General features: G+C 30.3%; 3 protein-coding genes across 14 annotated transcripts in view; 1 reads left to right on the top strand and 2 right to left on the bottom strand.

The window, feature by feature from the left end:
• Window positions 1–12123, top strand: part of Ampdeam (AMP deaminase) — a 75291-nt gene extending 63168 nt beyond the window's left edge. For 6 of the 12 annotated variants that reach the window (XM_076308881.1, XM_076308878.1, XM_076308879.1 and 3 more), the window contains 9 exons: window positions 1506–1692; window positions 3319–3668; window positions 3800–3997; window positions 4073–4368; window positions 5708–5834; window positions 5910–6073; window positions 6156–6450; window positions 6543–6653; window positions 7829–12122. In XM_076308881.1, the coding sequence (XP_076164996.1) occupies window positions 1506–1692; window positions 3319–3668; window positions 3800–3997; window positions 4073–4368; window positions 5708–5834; window positions 5910–6073; window positions 6156–6450; window positions 6543–6653; window positions 7829–7999 (1899 nt within the window). In that variant the 3' untranslated portion in view covers window positions 8000–12122. Of the gene's footprint in view, window positions 1–1505; window positions 1693–3318; window positions 3669–3799; window positions 3998–4072; window positions 4369–5707; window positions 5835–5909; window positions 6074–6155; window positions 6451–6542; window positions 6654–7828 lie in introns of all 12 variants that reach the window. The other 6 variants (XM_076308874.1, XM_076308875.1, XM_076308883.1 and 3 more) reach the window with 3 other exon arrangements.
• Window positions 7185–10962, bottom strand: LOC143145477 (uncharacterized). Its single transcript, XM_076308886.1, is given in 2 exon segments — window positions 7185–9729; window positions 9731–10962. Coding segments are annotated over 2 exon segments (1602 nt in total). The 5' UTR covers window positions 10660–10962; the 3' UTR covers window positions 7185–9056.
• Window positions 12124–18670: 6547 nt separating the features above from the next.
• On the bottom strand, window positions 18671–21046 carry Efr (ER GDP-fucose transporter). Its single transcript, XM_076309124.1, has 5 exons — window positions 20619–21046; window positions 20208–20424; window positions 19809–20123; window positions 19587–19738; window positions 18671–19018 (listed from the first exon to the last, which is right to left on the bottom strand). Exons 1-5 carry the CDS (start codon window positions 20693–20695, stop codon window positions 18772–18774), a joined length of 1008 nt encoding a protein of 335 aa, XP_076165239.1. The 5' UTR covers window positions 20696–21046; the 3' UTR covers window positions 18671–18771.
• Window positions 21047–21707: the final 661 nt, after the last annotated feature.

Raw genomic sequence — 21707 nt, forward strand, 5'->3', positions numbered from 1 at the left:
TACCAGTCGTACTCATCAATTATTTCATCGTTCTCCACTTGCAACATGTTTGACATAAGCTAGATTTGACTACGCTATCGATTACATTTTTGCTGTAACTTCCGATCAGTGTTGTGACACCGAATTACGAACTGAATACCTGTAACTTATAACTTCATTAATTTCAGGAGCTTGGTGATATGCTTTTGCATATATATTTCCAAGACACAATTTAATGAAAATTATAAAAATATCGATCACGTTTTAAACGTAATTGTACAAACTTGTTTTAAGACAATTGAACATGAAATAGATGAGACATCAAAGCTTGTACATTTTACATTTTCCGCGAAACAACGATATTTGAAGAATTTTGTGTTTTACTGACAATGAGTGTAAAGCATTAAGTTCTTGTTTAAAGAAATGCTAGTTCGTTGGAACTCAACATGTCTAATGTTAGAACGAGCTATCTATATGAAAGAAGTCATAATTACCTTTCTAATGGAAGGTCAGAATTAGTAAATATTATTCAATTGACGCTTGGAATAATATCGAGACTGTTGTGAAATATCTTGACGTATTCAATGAAATAACTCTTATTTTATCAAAATCGAGATGTCCTGATATGTGCTACGTACAACTAATTGTTTATATATTACTACAACGTATACCTACGTTAAAAAAAATAATATTCTTCGTAAAAAATTTGCTATAGCTATGAAAATTAAATTAAATTAATCGTTTTGGATTTTCACTTAAATAACGATTATTTTATTAAAAGAAAGAAGATGGATGTTTCAAGGAAATTGAATCACTATATTCGCATAAATTATTATTCCGAAGAAGATTCGGCAAAAGAACTCAATGTATTAAACAATCCTATCGCTTCTATATTTTCCAACATTCAGGTATAAAAAATCGAAAATAAATTATTCCAATGAAATCTATATCTATAGAAGGAACCATTTACTTGATGGAACTATTAAAAAATATCGTTTCCAAATTTAAATTGAATGATTTTGATATTTTATCCGTACTAGTCACAAATGTTCCAAGTGAACAATTATTTCAGAAAGTTGGTAATTTAATCACAAAATAAGAAGGAATAGTTTGAATCCATGGCTTAATAACATAAGCATAAGTAACATGTAGCATTGTTGTTAATTTCTTTTTCCGGCTCGTCAAAAGCTTTGAGAGCTGAACTTTAAACTTGAGTTTTGTAGCTTTCTCAAGCTTCGTATAGTGTTAACCTTAAGAACTTAGCCCTTAAGGTTGAGCTTTGAAGTTCTGGAGACTCGAGCTTTATATTATACATCACTATTGGGGAATGTCGTACCAAAATAATTAGTTCTTATCAGGAAAACATAGTAATAATTTGTTAATCCTGAGGATAATTCATTCCAAGTTGTATGAGTTCATCATAAATGAAATAGTTAAGGTTTTTAAGATTTAGTAACTGAAAGATTGATCAAAGTAGGTCAATTATTTATGCTTTGAAGATATTTGTAATGCTATATATATTTTAGGTACCGTTGGAAGATCTTCAACAGGCATCCCAGATGCTGGTTCAAGCTTTGGCAATACGTGAGAAATACATGAACAATTCTAAGCAAAGTTTTCCCTCTATAACGTCACGATTTCTACGCAGTGTCGATAAAAGACCAGTAAACAGTGATGACGAGGTTCAACACGATGATCGTAAAGCCATTGCGGGTATATATCTTCTAATGATCTATTTTTCTAATCATAGCATGCTACCCTTCGTATTCATTGGATTTGTTGTATATTGGCATGCAAAAGTATCCGTTCAGACATTTTTTTCATTTTATCTATCAGAAGCAAGAGTTAAACAAATTTTAACTAATATTTGAATAAAGACACGATAAGTAAAAGAATGCAATACAACAAATAAACATTGTGTATGATTTTTTGTGTACTTATTTATAAGATTATTAAACCAGCAGCATATTTAAAAGTTTCCAGTTATTTTCTTTTAGAAGAAAAATTAATCAATTAACTCAGACTATTACTACCTTAAGTTGGTTCAAATAACATTTTATTACCAATATTTTATAGTTATGTCTTTTGCAGGAATAATAGCGACACAGTAACGAATCATGCACTCGATTAATCGCGTATTAGTCATACGGTATTTTATATAATTCTTCTATCAAAACTTGAAAAATTCGGCTTTCAATTGTTTTTATAGCTTAAAAAATTTAATAAGTTTCTTAAAGGAGTAGTTTGAACGTAAACTGAAATAGTAGAGTTGAGGTTGAAATCAAACTACGAGACAATCGTTTGTTATTATAACATAGCTATCGAGTGTTATCTTATATGTTATTTTATATCTTATGTTATCTAAACACATATTGTAAGATTATGAAAAGAAAGGAGATTGAAAAATCGTTTCAGAATTCAAAGATCATATTTAACTTGTTGAGTTAGTCTTATCATCGTATATCTATACTAAAAAATTGCTAAACATGCTCCTGGGTAGAATTCAGATTTAGCAACCAGAATTTATTTAAAAGGATGTTATATTAAATTATTGGCCAGTATTTTGTAACGCGTAAACTAATAATCAATAGTATTATTATCGTGAAAATACAATTTATGATTGTCATAACGTGGACATCATTCAGGGACATTCTTTATAGCTCTTCTCAGTTCTAAAATAATAATGACACGATTTTTAGTATTTCAATTGATTTATAGCAATCCATGTTAACGTTTCAACAACGTTTCCGTAGCTAATATTAGTCATTCGCCACGATATTCATTCCTTGTATGTAAACATTTCTCTAAAAGCACTCTAGCTTATATAGACCAAGAAACTAAAAGGCTGAAAATTTTCAAACAACTGTTTTAGCAATCTTGCAAGTAAATGTGTATCATATAATAAACAACGTTTATTCGTTGTATAGTTTTCTTTTACCTATTATGCTTTTATAACCAACATAATTACAATTTGGTTAGCTCTTACTTTCAAAAAATAAAGTAAAAAACCTATTTATTCGAGGACATCTGCACGTCATTCCGTACATATTAAATATAATAGACATTAATGGCGTATTGTTGATTTGGTGTTTTAAAAGGGTACTGTGGTAGATTATAATTATATAAATTACAATTATGGATATTCGGTCCGATATCACTTCTCAAATCTCATCTCGTCATTGTCCTTAACTTGGAATTTCCAACATCGTGCTACCTTAAATATTTAATTGAATCGTTCACATTAACAATTTCCTGAAAAAAATTCTAATACTGTTATCCAGGATCTATTGACTTTTTCGAAACGATAATAATATTATACTCCTTAAATATGATTATCAGATCACCCCGTGCATGCACCTGCATCTCGAGGAGATCCATGGGAATGTGAATTTCCCCCGACGAAAAATTACAAAATAGCACCTGTTAATGGGGTCTTCAATGTGTACGCTAGCGAAGAAGATTTTGCTAATGGAAAACCTATTCCACATTCGTATCCTGATTTGGCGATTTTTGTCCGAGACATGAACCTTCTTTGTGCAATGATTGCCGATGGTCCTTTAAAATCATTTTGCTACAGAAGACTGAGTTATCTTTCATCGAAGTTCCAATTGCACGTATTGCTTAACGAACTTAGAGAATTGGCGAGTCAAAAAGCGGTCCCACATAGAGATTTCTATAACATCAGAAAGGTCAGTATAGAAAAGTTACGAGTGATATGCAGTGGAAAAGTGTGTTAGAAATTTACTTCATTAGTAAGCATCTGAAATGAATTTTGAAAGAATCGCACTTCTGGAAAACTGAAACTTCATTTTTATTTTAGGTTGATACGCATATTCATGCAGCGTCTTGTATGAATCAGAAACACCTTCTTAGATTTATTAAGAAAACTTTGAAGAATCATGCGAATGAAATTGTCACGTGCTCGAAAAATGGAGAAACAATGACTCTTCGAGAGGTGTTTCAATCCATGAATCTGACAACTTATGATCTTAGTGTCGATATGTTAGACGTACACGCAGTAAGCTTTCGACGATACCATTTTGTTAAGAAATAAGTTTAAAAATTTAGACTTTATGTGTAATTTTATTTTTAGGATAGAAATACGTTCCACAGATTCGACAAATTCAATGCCAAGTATAATCCAATTGGCGAGAGTCGACTCCGCGAGGTGTTTTTGAAAACGGACAATTATCTTAACGGTAAATTCTTCGCAAGCATTATCAAAGAAGTTGCTAGCGATCTTGAGGAGTCGAAATACCAAAATGCGGAATTGCGTCTTTCAATTTATGGAAAAAGTCCAGAAGAATGGGACAAATTAGCAAAATGGGCCATTCAGAGCGACGTGTATTCTGATAACGTGCGCTGGCTTATTCAAATTCCTCGACTATAGTAAGTTCTTTCAGTGTACACTATAAAGGGTGTCCTGTCTAACTTTATCGGGTAATTCTTTTCTACTATTTTCGATATTTTAAATTTCCACGAAATGTTTGCTACTATTCATTTTCGTGTGTATGTGTGTGCACGAGCGCGCGAGACGAAACTATTTTAATTGTAGGTAAAAGCATCAAAAACACGATTATTAATATCCCACGACGGTTCTTAAAACGAGTATAATGACGTAGAATACCTGATCTTCCGAGATTTCTGTTTCATTATTTAATACACAGATATTAATCATTTCTTTTCTGATTTATAATTGTCATACTAAAAGATGATAACGGTTCTGTTTTTCAAACTTGGCTTTTTGGCCAATATGGAGCAGGCATCAATTCGATGCCTGTACGGTTGCATTCCAGTGAACCTGGGCAGATGGTTTTCGTGAACAGTTAAACCACGCTTCTAGCAAGCAACAGAACCCTGGTAGAGATACTTTATAAACGTAGAACATGTGTGTGTATGTACAAACGAATAAAAGGGGTTACAGATGTAAAGATTTATCATACGAAGAGAGTCAATATGACAAAGTACAACGATAGTTTTACAACTTATCGTACAATAATCCCAATTATCGTACAATTATTTGGGAGAAACATAAACAATTTTCTAATAATGCTTCCAATTTTTCTTCGATTTGCTTATTGATTTCAATCACGCGTATGGAAATGGTGTGTTCCAGTAGCGACACATTTATTTAAAACTGACAATTCACTTTGGAAATCTTTTTTGAAATGATACAGGAATAGGAAGAATTAAAGATAATAATAAAAAAAAACAAAAAGAAAGGGAATTATATTAAAATTATTTTTTTAGTTTCATTGAATGAGAAAAGGGCGCGATTGAAAAAGTATCGCGATACGTGTAAATGATTGTCATGTAAAACCTTTCCTATAAATAAAATCATTATAAGATTAACAAGAGAATCATGATTTTGCAACAACATTAAAATTAAAATATCTCAAACCGTGCTTATGGATGTGTTCTGAAATAATTAATTGTAAATCTTTAAACTTTTCCGTGATATTGCTTGACAATAAATTTGTATCTTGGAGCTCTACCTCTGAAACTTAAATCTCCAGTTTTAAATTTTGCAGACCATTTTTGCACTATTCGTATATTTCCACTCCTGCATTGAAAAGTATAATACAAATTTTCAATCGCAGTAGGTACGTAATTCTTTTCCTTGAATTTGTAAAGGATGTTATGATGTAAATAAAGAAAGTGGGACACCCGATATATTATTACATTTACAACGAACATGTGTTAATCTTAAATTATTATTTATGTACAGCGACATTTTCAAATTGAACAAATTAATGACAAACTTTCAAGAAATTTTAAATAATATCTTTTTACCACTCTTTGAAGTGACAAATGATCCCAATTCTCATCCAGAGTTACACAAATTCCTTCAATATGTAAGTAATTTCAGGCATAATACGATATTCGAAAATTTATGGAATTCAAATGGGTTACTTTAACAATTATTATAGGTAATAGGATTTGATTCAGTCGATGATGAAAGTAAACCTGAAAATCCTCTGTTTGACAAAGATGTTTATCCACCAGCAGAATGGGACGATATTGAAAATCCTCCTTATGGATATTATCAATACTACACTTATGCTAACATGACTGTTCTGAATCATTTTAGAGCGTGAGTTTTTTTTAAATATTTAATATTATTTGTATATTTAGATAATTCCTATGTAAATTATATGTAATGTGATTTTTTACAGAGATCAAGGGTTCAACACCTTTGTTCTCAGACCTCATTGTGGTGAAGCTGGCCCTATTCAACATCTTGTGTGTGGTTATATGATGGCAGAGAACATTTCTCATGGTCTTTTACTTCGAAAAGTACCTGTACTACAGTACTTGTATTATTTGGCGCAAATTGGAATTGCAATGTCGCCTCTCAGTAATAATTCTCTCTTTTTAAACTATCATCGTAATCCACTTCCAGAATACTTAGCAAGAGGTTTATGTATAAGTCTTTCTACAGATGATCCTCTTCAATTCCACTTTACCAAGGTCGGTATAAGATTGATTTATACATTTTTTTAAACACGTTTCTTTGGCAATTGTGATAATATTTATTTATACTTGTGTTACATTTCTTGTAGGAACCTTTAATGGAAGAATATAGTATTGCTGCACAAGTATGGAAACTCAGTTCATGTGATATGTGTGAATTAGCACGTAATTCAGTACTTATGAGTGGTTTTCCACACAAGGTATGTACAACATCTATGTCAGTATGTAAGGTGTTAACAAAAATGCGAAACATTTTCTTGGGAACAATTCTATGCTTAAAGATAGCGAAACTAATTCATATGAACATACGGTGATAAACAACACTATCGGCATTTTGGTACTAGACGTTTGGATCGCAGAACTATCCAAGTAGTCAAGGCGTCAGGCGGACGCTATGAAATTTGTTCTAGATTCACTGCATGTAACAAAAGGGTCTGGCAAAAAATACAGCAAAGCGATTGACACGTAAAAGCAGAGCAAAGATATGAAAGACATATAATGGGTTTGCCTCCGCTAATTAAATAAAAGAGTTGACTCTGACTTTAATAAGAAGTTTGATAACTCTTTACTTTTATTACTTTTAATAGACAATTATATAGGGGAAAGTAGAGGAAAGTGAAAGTGGTGGGACAAGTGGAACACCAATTTTTTAGATCAATAAGAGCTGGGAATTGAATCTATATCATATAACAGCAGACTAAATGATCATCATTTTGTTGTCGATTATAGCCTAGTGAAAACGTTTTTTTTTACGAGTATCAGAATGCGTAGTATTTGTATCTTAAGAGTTTTCATATACTGGTGGTATGATAATTATTAATTATAGATAACATAGATTTAACTTGTTTATTCAGGAACTGACGGTAAGTAAAATATTGCATTTTATAGATCTTACACTGTGATTTGTCGTGTCAACAGACTCTGTCTCTCAAGTTAAAGTGAAAATATTAAACTTTTTGTAAAAGTATCCCATGCGAGGCGAAATGGAACATTTTGCGTAAGATGACGTGGAATGTTTCTATGTAAAGAAAAATCAACATATTAATTTTCCTATAACAATGGCAAGGTTCATAACGCGTTGATTATTAATCTTAGAAAGTTTAAGCTATGAATCGTCATGTTAACGACTAAGGAGAGCTTTTTAGGCCTACCTACGTCATCAGTAATTATTTTTGAAAAACAAATATTTTATGAGTTTATATAAAATTATTTATAAATAAAATGAGAAATTTATCGAACACATGTACGTGCACAAAAACTTTTTTCATTATTTTGATATGTAGAATTGATCCTAAAAAATGTATTACATTTTTGTTAATATCTTACGCAGAAGGTAAATGAATTCATACTGTACATACTTTTCTTTACTTTATAGAGTAAACAATATTGGCTTGGGCCGAATTATACTAAAGAGGGAGTAGCTGGTAATGATATTACTCGAACAAATGTGCCAGATATTCGAGTGGCCTATCGATATGAAACACTAGTCGACGAATTATCGAATATTTTTAAAGTCGCTGAAAAACCCGAAGCCGTTGCATTCTAACCCTTAGTAATAGTACAAAGAATCCTATGAAATAATAATTACATTATAACTACAAATGATGTCCATGAATTTCGATAAAATTATGATGAAAATAATTTGTAGTGTAAATGCTGTAATGTAACCAGTTATGTAATTTGTGCTAATGATCTATCAACTTTTAATAACTCCTTTGTAGGAGGTACACCGTTTATTAAATATATAATTATATGAGAAGTTTTATTAACACTAGCTATAAAAACATTAAGTGCAATTTCAATTATCTTGTTTAAATACCATGTGACAATTTATGTACAATAATATTGTTAAGTGCAAAATTTTTACATAACAAAAATTTAAAATACTTTTACTTTTGCGTTTCAATCTGTTTAAGTTCAAACTCGAATTTAGTACTAACAAGGGAACACCGCGAACCGTCACTCCCGGATTTGAATGAAACTTTGTAGGTTTATAGAGTGATCCAAGACAAGAATAACGGTATGCTTCATTCGTGCCCAATCGCCCTTTAAGGGTGTGAAAACAACCCTCGAAGTCAAATCGGCGTTTCCACTTTTTCGCGTATATCTTTTAAAATACATGAAATACAAAAAAATGTTTTAGGTAAAAGTTTAATGGTACAATGAGCGCTATAAATTTACATTAAGAAAATTTTAAAACAAGTTTTTTTTTCTTAAAAAGAAAATTTTTTTTTACGTTATTTTAAAGAATTTCTACATTTTGATAATAACTAAAAATATTACTTGTTTTATTCTGAATTCAACCATGTATACTAATTTTACTATACACCATCGACTTATGCAGATACACGACGAAACGTACACCGTGCGCGCGATTCCGCGCTAAAAACACACAGTAAATTACATATTCAGATTTCTTGTTTTCGTCGCACTTCCTAATACATGACGATATTGAGTATGATAACATAATAATAGCATAATATAAGATATTACATCAAGATTGATGACATGTTACATACTATATCACATATATCCATACATAAACATTTGTTTCATACTAATTTAATATTTTATCCTATTTTGAATAGGTTTATACATGTATCTCATTCAACATAGTTTTCACATAGGTGATGTGCATCAAAGAAATGTTCTATACATAGATACTTTTTGCAACAAGCACATCTTATAATAGCAGGCTTATCACACATATTACAACGAGGCAGGTTATATACTTCAGGAAATTTGAAACAGAAATCTACTGGATTTTCAAATTGCTGGTCTGGCCTTTGTTCAAGGTATCCACTTTTATACCAAGAGTATTTAAATAATTCCCGGAATCTCGGAGAAGACAACTGGTTGTGTGTGAGAGATTGCAGTTTGATAATATTATTTCGCAGATGTAAATTTATATCAAGATCATATAGTAACACCCGATCTGAAAAAGTTCTCACAAAATTTTTCCATACCCGAAAACCGTAAACATCCAGCGGTTGTATCAAACCTGTTGTTCCTTTCGGTATGGTTAACGTAATAAGTTCTTTGTCAGCCGGAATACTTTGCTGAAAAGTCGAAGGACAATGGCCGCACCACGAATCAAGTAACAGAACACTTTGAAGTCCAGTCTTTGGTAAAAAGACTTCTTTAAGCCAAATGTTGAAATGGTGCGATGTCAACTTCCCAGATTTTGAAGCAGTAACATACACATTAGCCGGTCTAAATAAGCTTTCTTCTACCCTGGGTCCAAATTCCCCACTAGTTTCTTTTAACACCATAAATAGGTGACAGTAAATGACCGCTCGCGGAAATGGTAGGGAGAATCGTATAACTATGTGTAGTTAAGGATACTGACTGCACGGATGCTTCTATGGTCTTTCTACCACGGTACGATAACGTACGACCAGAATGAATTTCCAAATTAAATCCACTCTCATCAGCGTTGTAAACGTTATTTGGATTGTACATAGCAATGTATGGTTTTACCCGGTTTACGAAGTCGGTGGATGTCAATTGTAATTGTTGCTTGTCCCGTTGTGTGGAACGACTGATGAATTTTGTAACCTTTCTTGAAACGATGTTGTGCGCTTTTTTGAAATTCATGATCCAGGTATGGCCAGCTTTAAATGTAGGAAGGTCGACGTCCTCCTTTGCTTCTAGCGCCCATTGCTTTATATCCATGTCATGCACAAAGGAGCCCTGATTCATAGCAGCCTGAAATTTGTCCAGTACATACTTCACTATTGATAATATCTTCTCTCTGCGTGTACCACCTCTCGCCAATGTTTCTTCCCATTGATACAGTTGTTTAACTGATTTAACTTTTCTAAATTTATGTTGTACACTGTCGAGAGTCCTGCGCGTTTTTTCACCGCTTCTCCAAAATTCAACAGCTCGAGATTTATAATTGAGGTCTACGTTACCACTTTCACCCGAGACACACCTCTCATCAAATTCATTGCTACTAACGTTTTCCTCGATATTACCCTCTTCAACAAACTCACATTCTTGAGGCCGCGCTAGATCTTCGTATTCCAGGGTCGTAACATAGTCGGTTGTAAATGAAACTTCGCTCATACTATCAAGTATCATAGTATGTATAATTTCTGATAGTTCGATTTCCCTATGATTAACAGGAGACGGTGGTTTACTGGATATATGTAGAGCCGTTACCAGTAAATTAATTACGTTTGCCGGATTTATGTACTCCATTTTATCGATAACTAATGCTACATGCAGTTGAAAGAGTACCAGTGATACTGACAATGAATTCCAGTGACGAAGACTAGGTATTTATAAGGAAATAGGAAGATAAGAAAAAGAATATCTTAACAATTAATACAAAGAACTGTCGGATGACATGCGTTTTCCGTGAATCACACTATCTCGTATTTACAGAGCATAAGATATGAGATTAATAACATCACAAACAGCCATGCAAAATTACCAATAATTGATTACACGGTTGAAAACGCAGGACCATCGGGGGAACGCGATAGCATTCTTGAAACTCAATTTTTTTTTTTATATCTCATTAATATAAAATATATAGATTAAATATATCTCATACAAAACAAGTACAGTTATGAAATTTAATACATTTTAATATCTTTGAATATGTTATTGTATTTGTTATCGTCATGTATTAGGAAGTGCGACGAAAACAAGAAATCTGAATATGTAATTTACTGTGTGTTTTTAGCGCGGAATCGCGCGCACGGTGTACGTTTCGTCGTGTATCTGCATAAGTCGATGGTGTATAGTAAAATTAGTATACATGGTTGAATTCAGAATAAAACAAGTAATATTTTTAGTTATTATCAAAATGTAGAAATTCTTTAAAATAACGTAAAAAAAAATTTTCTTTTTAAGAAAAAAAACTTGTTTTAAAATTTTCTTAATGTAAATTTATAGCGCTCATTGTACCATTAAACTTTTACCTAAAACATTTTTTTGTATTTCATGTATTTTAAAAGATATACGCGAAAAAGTGGAAACGCCGATTTGACTTCGAGGGTTGTTTTCACACCCTTAAAGGGCGATTGGGCACGAATGAAGCATACCGTTATTCTTGTCTTGGATCACTCTATAAACCTACAAAGTTTCATTCAAATCCGGGAGTGACGGTTCGCGGTGTTCCCTTGCTAGTCTATATTTACTCTTACAATAAGTTACAGAGAAATGTCTTTCACTTAGATTGCCGAATTTCGATGCGAAACAGGGATAAATTAATGTGAAATTTTTCATGGACGTTGACCAATTTAAGAATAGTTAGGTACTAGATAGGGTTCCAATTTCAATTATTGTAATCTTCAATATGTATATTAATTTGAACATTATTACATGAGATTAACTATAAGCTGTATATTATATTAATTTTATATTAAAACTCTGTTGTATTGCAAAGCAACAATTCATTTCTCATATTTTAGCAACAGTAAAATTGTTAGCCCATCTTTTGGAAATTTAGCTTTAGTTTCTTACGTTTTTGTACATTTATACAGCTATTGTTTATCATATTTGTATTTAACAAATATACATAAGGAAATGTGACAAAACTTATACACGGATAGTCATTTCATAATTTGTAAACATCATTATAACATTTACATATACTTTTTATTATAATGAGTATATAAACATCACATTTAAAAATACTAAATTCTGTACCTCAGATGAATTAACCAAAGTTACATTTCAAAGCTATCAACGTATAATCATCGATTCATTTTCAGTATTTAGTTTCCAAACAACTGTTCAATCAACGAAATTTTAATAGCATGTGTATGATAATATATGAACATTCATAATGTGACCTAATATTGAATACAAATTGTTACTAAGTAGAAAAAGGATGTATTTATTATATAAAATATATTCTATATAAGAAAATATTATACTTGTATCATTGAAATAATTGTGTATTCAAAGCAGAAATTATTGTTACAACATATTTTATATAATATATAATAATTCTATAAGTTGTAATAAAATCAGCTCATGCAATTACTGAAATGAAATATATTTATAATGAAATAATTGTTTTTAGTAATAATTCGTAATAATGGAAAAAATGTATGTATGCACATTTCCACAATATATGAAAATACATATAATAAGTGCCTCTATGTATTGCAATTAACTATACAATTAGATTTAACAATTAATATTTTACATATAATTTAAAATGGATCATTCTTAAAGGTATCAAGTACCATGTATATTGCAAACAAATTATATTAACATCATAAAATAAGTATATAACTTTATTAATTTAAAAAAACGTGTGCATTGGGTAAAAAAAAAACAACCGCACTACAAGTGTTCGGTCACCGCAGATTATTCATTCATCTCGTGCATCACGTACGTTTAAGAAAAAACACATTCTCCACTAGTGGCAATTGTGCATCTTAGTGAATAAAAACTTATTCACTGAAATAAATGGAATGAAATGTAACCAAACTTAATAATTACACAGTGCAACACAAAATTTTGATTTACAACATCTATTATGATTCTTATACTATTTATGGTCCTAAACACGAATCCAGAAGCAGAATTGCTCTATCGCTCTCAATTTTCGAAAAATACACATTTTTTTAAAAATGAAGTATTTCGTGAAAACTAAAAACGATAAGGACTTTGGTGTGGTCTTAAACAATACAGAAAAGTTTTCTAAATTTATCGGTATAGGAGTTATTAGATTTTTGCTGGTGCTAAATAGTTATAAATGATGGTCAAAGTTTAACAAAATGTCGATGTACGGAGTTCTTACAAATAATTTTTGCATATTTATGAAAAGTTCTTTATCTAGTCCGGAAACTCTACACAGGATTAGATTCTGTAGACATTTCTGAAAAAGAAAGCACACAGCAGAAGTGTCGAAACGGTTTTCAATTCGAACAGGCCGACAAAATATTTGTCCGCAACTCGTGCATAGCGTTTTGCCGCCATACGTTGCGTCGCTCGATTATCTTGATTCAACAGTGCCGTAGCTACGCATAATTAATGCCGATAAGGATCGGTTTTTTACCGACATCAATGTCTATTGTAACTTCTTCTTGTTGAATTTCTGTAACATGTTTAACTTCTTTTTCTCATATACATCCTCTTAACTACGACGTTGTAAATTGTAAATTAATTCCAGAACTACAAGTACATTTGTCCATTCACTTTTGGCTGTGATCCTTTTAATATGAAATTTAAGTAAAATATTAAAAAAGAAAAACTATTTTCATTTAATAAGTTTGTTGTGGTCATTCCTCCTGGAAAACAGTATTTGAAACATACACAATTTCCAAATACAAATGTTGCTTTACAACTCTCACTAATGCTGAATTTGGATAAGGATGCGTCGCGACACTTGGGCGAAAACTTTCCTTTAGCGAGTTCAAAGCACTAAAGGATCCAAATTCCACTTTAGTTATATTTGTAAACTGTGTGTGAATGAATGATGAATTCAAAATAGCGAACATATGTTTCAAAAATTATCAAATTCAATCTAATCTTGATACGTTGGAGTTTTCAAGATTGCTACCTACGAATTTTTAATCAAAATTGAACAGAAGTAAATAGCTGATACAAAATGGCGGACTACATTAAAGCAAATATTCAAAATTAGCAGTTTCAAATCTATGGTAATTCGTTGGAAGATGTATATATTACAATGACATAACTCTAAAAAAAAAAACAGTAGTGTTCTCTTTTATGTTAAATTCATACATTTAGTTACAGTAATATTCCATGAAGCTCTTAATATCTTTATTGCGAGATTCTATACCTCTTCTCCTAGTCGCAATGAAATTTCATATATCATTCTATCCGATGGATATACTTAGACAAATCTCTGTGCCGTTTCTGAACAATAATTATTAATTGGTATTTTTATTTCTATGTTATAAATTTACCGTATCCCTAATCCTAAGTTATAAAATTAAATACGGAAGATTTTAGAAACTATACGAATTGTGCAAAGCGTGCACAGAAAGAACAAGCGGCACGGAAAACACTGTACCCTTTGCTCTATCTGATATCTTAGAAGACCGCAAATTATCGCATTGGTTTGATTATCCCTAAGGTATATTTAAAAATGAAACAAAAATGACTGTGAACAAATGAACTAAATGAAAATGAACAATTTCTACTAGTACGCCTTCAAGACGAATTGTGTATTAAAAATTATTTTCAATGAATAATCATGCTCTGTAAATAAAATACACTATTCAGAATTTCAATATATGTGTAAAAATAACTAAATTGATGCACTAAATTTCCAAACTTTCTTTTTATTTGAAATTTTTTAATTTATCTCTCTATCGATTTTTATAATTTTTGGATATATTATAGGGACAACTTGGAAATTTGTAACAACTTTTTCCTCTGTATTTACAGTAGCTAATGAATGTATGCGTACGCTCTATTATGAATAAATTCTCCGAATCTATAAGTCTGATTTTAATGAAAGTTTTTATGTATCGAGAGCAAAATAATGTATATATAGAGGTATTTTTTTGTCCATATTAAATTTCTTTAAAAAGATATATACGTAGTATACGTAGTAAGACCCTGGTATCCGCAGATGATGGGTTCTAGAGTTTTCCACGGATAGTAACTCACAACTCTCTCTCTTTCTCTCTTTATATACTTATATATTTATTAAGTACGGTTTCTGTATACAAAAGTGTAAATATTAATTTGAGTTTTGTATAAATATTCTGCGTACCATAAGGGTAAATAATATATTAAACTTAAGTCTATAGTAGTGTGTAATACTATTTCAACTATATTTTATTTATAGCTATTTTCTCTAATTGTTCACATAATTTTGTTTGTCGCTATATGCCTGTTGTTCATCCCCACCACTGTAGAAGATTCTCCGTGATATGTCGGAAACTCGAAGACCCGGGCAGTGTATTCAACACTTATGCAACAATAAAACTTTTTTTATTTTTATCTTTTTAACGTATTAAACTTTTACTAACGTATTTGTAAGATTTTCCAAATAAAATGAGACCAAAAACGATAAACTTTGAACTATGTTTACTTATTTAATGAGCAATATGAAAAAGTTACCATCGCTCATTAAATACTTAATCAGAACAACTTCACAAATACCAAAATTTATCATTGTACTAGTATTATCTCACTGATATGTTTTTTTATCACCTCAAATGTCAATCACCTTTCTTTATCACTCATTATCCACATTTACATTCAGCAAAAGAAAAAACTGAACTTCGATCTCGGCTCGAAATCGTATGTAAAATAAGAATCAATAGTTTTCTTGGATAAGTGCCAAGCTTGAGTACCAAATTTTTTAATGTTATCCACATAACAAGGGAACATAATTTTGTGACAGACGTCAATTTTAATTAAATTTCTAGAGTAGAAAATTTTCAAAAAAATATTTGTCACATTTTTTTTATCGGCCATCATCTATCGTAAGGGTGTGGAAACAATCCTCAGTTGGGTGTCGAAAACAAATTTTTTAAATATTCCGGGATCTAGTGGGCCTGGAACAAAATTCTTTCTTTCAAATTCGAGAGGCGATCGATAGATAAATTTATAAAAAAAAAAAACATACTTTGTTTAAAAGATATATTTAAAAAAGTACATTTTTTTGGTCATTTTTATTGTTAAAATTTAATCAATTTTCCTGTAACTTTATATGTACAATATATGGACAAAAATAAGTGACAAGTGTATTTAGAATTCTTTGTTTCTTGTCGTAAGGCATCAATTTTTAAACAAAAATTGTTTCCGATCTGTGCAAAAAGGAGTATTCGAACGTGAATTGCAGAAGTTATTGTACATTTTGATAATATTGAAAATATTAAAAGGTCCTCTTTTATCAGTCCAATAGTTGGAACAAGTATCACAAGTATTTATGAGACGCAGTTAGAGCACCGCTGTAGAAGTATACTTATGAATAAAATGTGGTAATTTATGTGTATCTGTAGAATTGGCACAAAATGCCGGAGGTACACCATTTTTCTTAGATTTTTACCGTTCACCCGTTCCTCATCCCAATGAGCCAAAATCTTTAATGGAAAAGTTTAACACATTAAAGTTTCGTTTATATTATAAAATATTTTCTTCCTCAAAATTCTTTTTATACATTTCTGCAAGCTTATCAATAAACTCTTTCGCTCTTGATTCGCACACTTATTAGTCGTACACCATATTTAGCTTTGAAACGTGAAATCCATTGATTAGCCGAATTGTCAAGTTCTTGAATTTACTTTATTTTTCTTGTAATAAGAATGTCTTCGTACACAAATTTTCGTTACCTTTTTACACACTGTACACATATCGGATTTATCGAATTTTCCCACTATTGTCGAATAGATAATGACTGTTTGTACCTTCTCATAATTTCTGTTACTTACATTAGACTCAACAACAAGTTGATCAACATTTCATCCTTCTTGTACCTTCTGCACAATTTCCAAATGTTGAAGTTGTAAAATAAATTGTTTATCATTTATCGCAGGTGCGGTTTCTTTAAAAATTATGAGACCTGCAGAAATACTTAATAAAGTATTTAATATCGATTAAGTGACACCAGTAATCAACGAAGACAATGATAAAAATTAAGGATATTACACACAATTTCTGTCGTAATTCATAATTATTGAAGGTAGTAGATTTAAAAACCAACTTTATACATTAATTTAGTGTAGGAAATGTTAAACAATACCGTGATTGACAGAATACCTGACAGCAAAAGCGGTATTATAAAAAGTGCTCCAAAATTATTTTTATATACATTTCGGATAAAAATATTTTTAAAATATTCTAAAACTTTTGAAATTATGTTTCAGGATGTGGTATCAGATGCATAGTTGTTAGATATAGTGGTTATCCCAAATGAATGTTTATTATGAAAAGATATAAATAATTTATAGTATCCAGAGTTACAAATTTATATGAATTAGAAGTATTATTATAAGAAAATATGAAACTTTGTACTCTAATAAAACTTTAACATTAGTTCTAAATTTAAACATAAACAAATGTAATAGGTTGAACTATAACATAATGGTCGAAAAAGTAAATTATGCGTATCTGACAGAATATAAGTGTTCATCAAGAAGTTTCTCTCATTTAACAGCATGAAAAAAACTATGCCCTTATGTATTTTTCAGAAATGTAACAATGCACTCTTGTTTTAATACTTTGTCGACCGGTAATTTTTAAAATAGATCTTGACACCGACTTTATTACGTCTTAAATAATCGCGTAGGAATGTATGAGCTTTTTGCTTTATATTATTATAGGGTAATAAGTCTAATAAAATTTTTTATTTTTATGACATTAATATTAAACAATATTTATTAGAATCCATTAGAATCGTTTTCAATATTTAAATTAGATTACAAGTAAATAATAGTTTAATATTTGTTTAAAATGTGATATCACTCAAAACAACACCATCTTTATGAAATATTGCAAAATTTACAAACGAAACATGTTCTATATCTGTTTTATTTTAATTGCACAAACTCTATATTATTTTTGGAGTTTTTTACATCAGTCACTAGTCATTATTTATAAGTTTATGTTTTTCAAAATTTGATAGTCTTCCCGGATAATCTAATCTGGATATTCTCCTTTTAGCGCAGAAATGTTTATTGTACCAGATAAATTTTCATAATTTTCCTTTGATTCACAATTTTCCATCCACAAAACTGTTACTTTTCCAAGACATTTGTATATATAATCTTTTTTCCATTTAATACTGTATATTCTTTAAACAAATTGAAAAGTGCACAATTTATAAAAAACATAACAATTAGTTTAGTCCACTCCTTTGTCTTCCGAAAAATTGAATAATAGGAGAGATATTGATTCGCGCGATCTACGCCCTTCATATATTTGTTATAATTTACTATTGAATCTGGCTTTTTTATTGACCATCTGATCTTATATTTGTTTCTGAATTTCATTAATTGTGCCAAATGTATTGTTGATATGATATTTATATTTCTTTTGCCATTATTTGCAAAAGAAATACTTCTAAAAAAAACCGATTAATAGGCTACCGGTCGGTGAGTGTTAGCGGCAAAAAGCCGATTAATAAGCTGTCGGTCGGTAAAGTGTTAATTTTATGTTAATAAAATTTCACTAAAAGATTAGTGACACTATATATTTCACAAAAATTCACTATATATTTTCAAAAAAATATTACTTATACTGTAATGCTTAGAAAAATATGAATATACAAAGATAAACCACATATTTATTCACAAAATGTTTTATTCCTCTTTTAAATTAAATTAAACAATATGAAATATTTTATTTATTTGATTGATAATACCACTATTATTGTACTTTCTTTAATTTCTGCTTAGGTTGTAAATTTTCTGCAATCCTTGGTAATATTTCTGTAAATATCACTGTTCCCATAAAAACTAGAAGTGTACCAATCCAGTGATATATTGTAAAAGGATTCTGAAAGTACATTATAGAGAAAACTAAAGATAGAAATTTTCGTAACGTTATTACTAAAGTTACTGTAAGTGATGTACATTCTGCTGTTAATACAAAAACAGAACTAATGCACAGGTATCTAAAATTATTGTTAAGAATAAATAAATTTTTTGAGATTTAATGTATTAACCATTTAAATAATAGGGCGCAATAGTACAATTGCATTCCTACCATTTTTGTGTCAAAGTCTGAGTTAGACTACATTGTTTTATGTGCAAACATAAACATGCATATATTTAGCAGCATCAAAAATGTTTACCTAACTCAAACTTCAACTGAGAACTTAAGCATGGAATAGTGAATATTGTTTGACCCTACTGTATTGCTCAATTGTTCAACTACGATACTAGTTTAACACCTTTTGTTTTTCAATTATGGATTCTCGTAATCCCTTTAAATACTCAACAAATAATATTCATTCGACAAGAAATTAGTAATGCTAGGAAGATGTAAGACTAGATTAGAAAGTCTTTGTGAAGCATAATTGTAAACTATAGAAAGACAACCTGAGTAGGTCACTGAGGTGTTTTTGAGTTGATTCTCTGCTTTTATCTCTATTTATAACATTATAATATATACATAGACAAACAAATAAAAAAAACTTAAGCACAAAGCTGTTAAATAGTTGAAAATTAGTAAAAGGATACTGCGTGAGAATGTTTCCTATAAGATATAAAATTAGTTTTGGCACGGATAAATTGATTGGCCATATTTCTAATGGCTCTGATGCAAGTGCATATACAAAATGTTCCCATATGTTAGAAGCCAATATTATAAAAAATGGTAATGGCAATAAATGCTGAAAAAAATAGTGAATGTTATATATCATTTTATAAAATTGTAAATATAATAATACAAATTAAGTATACCGTATAATATAATGCTTCCTTTGGGTTTTTCCCATACTTTGTGTGCAATACTTCTTGAAAAATACCCATTCTAGCAGAAACAAATAATGCAATTGTTAATAATGAAATACCCAATATCCACCAAAAAAAATCATCCCATGGTGTGGTAGGTATTTGTTCAACATTTTTAGGTTGCAACGATTTGATTTCTTTACCACTGACAATCGTACAAATGGCAATTCCAAGAGTAATCATAAACACTGATAAAAACTTGCTAAATGTATATTTTTTCTTCAAAATAAGAATACCCATAATCATATTAGCTATCAGAGAACCCTAAAACATGTATACATGTAAACATTAATTTTATAAGTAGTCCAAAAATTTAACTGACAATAAATTTTATTTATGGGTACTTACAGCTCTGAATATCATATGTAATGGCATAGGTATATTGAAATTAAATGCATAATTATTACAAACATTTGCAATAAAAAACATGGTTACCAATATAAAGTAGTCCTTTATTCCTATATTGGGCTTTATAGTCCCACATTTAGAAGTAAATAAAAATCCTTCTATTGATATAAAAAGGAATTGTGCAAATGTAATAAGATTTCCACTACCAGGATCTTCTCTATAAAAAAAGGTATTGCTATTATTTTATTCATTATATTTCTGAATAGTAAATATTACTACACTTAACGAATCACTTTCATACTCTATCTTAAAAAAATATGAGTTACTACATCTCTAAATTTTAAAATAGCAGTGTATGGAACTAATGTTTATGGTTATGTAATATATTAATATAAAATACAAAATACTTACTTAACAAGAAGCTCCAGAAAAATAACATTGCTACAACAGCCGAGGAAGACACCCAAAATTGCGATGTCTGCACGCATATTGTATTATTTACTAAATGTCATCAAAGTAAATCTAGAATTGTCAGACACTTACGCGTTTTCAAGATATTTAAATACGTATTCTATCTCGAAATCGTATGTAAGTTTATCGGGAACAATAGATGGTAATATGCTGTCTCACGTAAACGTCATTCATATTATTTCTTCAATACATACACTAAACTAAAGGCCGCACTGTGAACACGTGAAACATTATTTAGTGTCTCTCTCCATTACGCTAGATAAAACTTTACTAATACTACTTTTTATGAGATAACCACACACATATAAACTTTACATAATCACGGAGTCTACCATAAATAAACTGCGTTGAACACGTTTAATCACATCGAATTTTCAAGGCTTAGGCAGTGTTACCAACTCAAATTTTTAAAAATCCATAGAGTATCAAATGTCCGTATAACTCCGTAGATCTTGCCATGAAAAATTCATAAATTTTATATTAAGATGCCGCGACACGTGAAAGCAAAAGTTTACGAAGAATAAATTAGTAAAAAGATTAATGGTACATTTACTGAAATTAAATGAAATAAAGAAAAAATTGAACGCGTTTATATTATTTTCAATAAATACAAATTAATTCTTTCAGCTATAAATAAATTTCAAGACACTAGTGAATATTAAAGACATTAAATTAAACATATTTTTTTATTAGGAGAATTTCACCGAATTAATGGTAATATACAAATAGTAAGAATTATTCTGTTTCGACGCTTTCATTCAAAAACTACGCTAATGTGGCTACGAATTAGGGATGTGCGATTCAGAATCGATCTTCCGAAGAGTCGATCTTTTTTAAACGATTTTCGACTTTTTGATATTCAACTCTGGTATGAATTAATTTTGTCAAGCGTGAATCGTTTTTCGGTTCGTAGAATGAGCTCTTTGTGAACGTTCTGAATTCCAGAACTGTGGCTCGATTTCGATTTCACTATTCAACTTATCACGCAGGACGCAGGACGCATTACGTAATGGTTCGATTCAATAAAGA

The sequence above is a fragment of the Ptiloglossa arizonensis genome, chromosome 4, assembly GCF_051014685.1.
Source record: "Ptiloglossa arizonensis isolate GNS036 chromosome 4, iyPtiAriz1_principal, whole genome shotgun sequence".
Classification (NCBI taxonomy): Eukaryota; Metazoa; Arthropoda; class Insecta; order Hymenoptera; family Colletidae; genus Ptiloglossa; species Ptiloglossa arizonensis.

Coding starts and splice junctions, on each gene's coding strand:
- Efr (XM_076309124.1), bottom strand. CDS start 20,695: ATGCGTGCAGACATCGCAATTTTGGGTGTCTTCCTCGGCTGTTGTAGC. Junction 20,425..20,618: donor TTTCTGGAGCTTCTTGTTAA/GTAAGTATTTTG, acceptor CTTTTTTTATAG/AGAAGATCCTGGTAGTGGAA. Junction 20,124..20,207: donor TACATATGATATTCAGAGCT/GTAAGTACCCAT, acceptor TACATGTTTTAG/GGTTCTCTGATAGCTAATAT.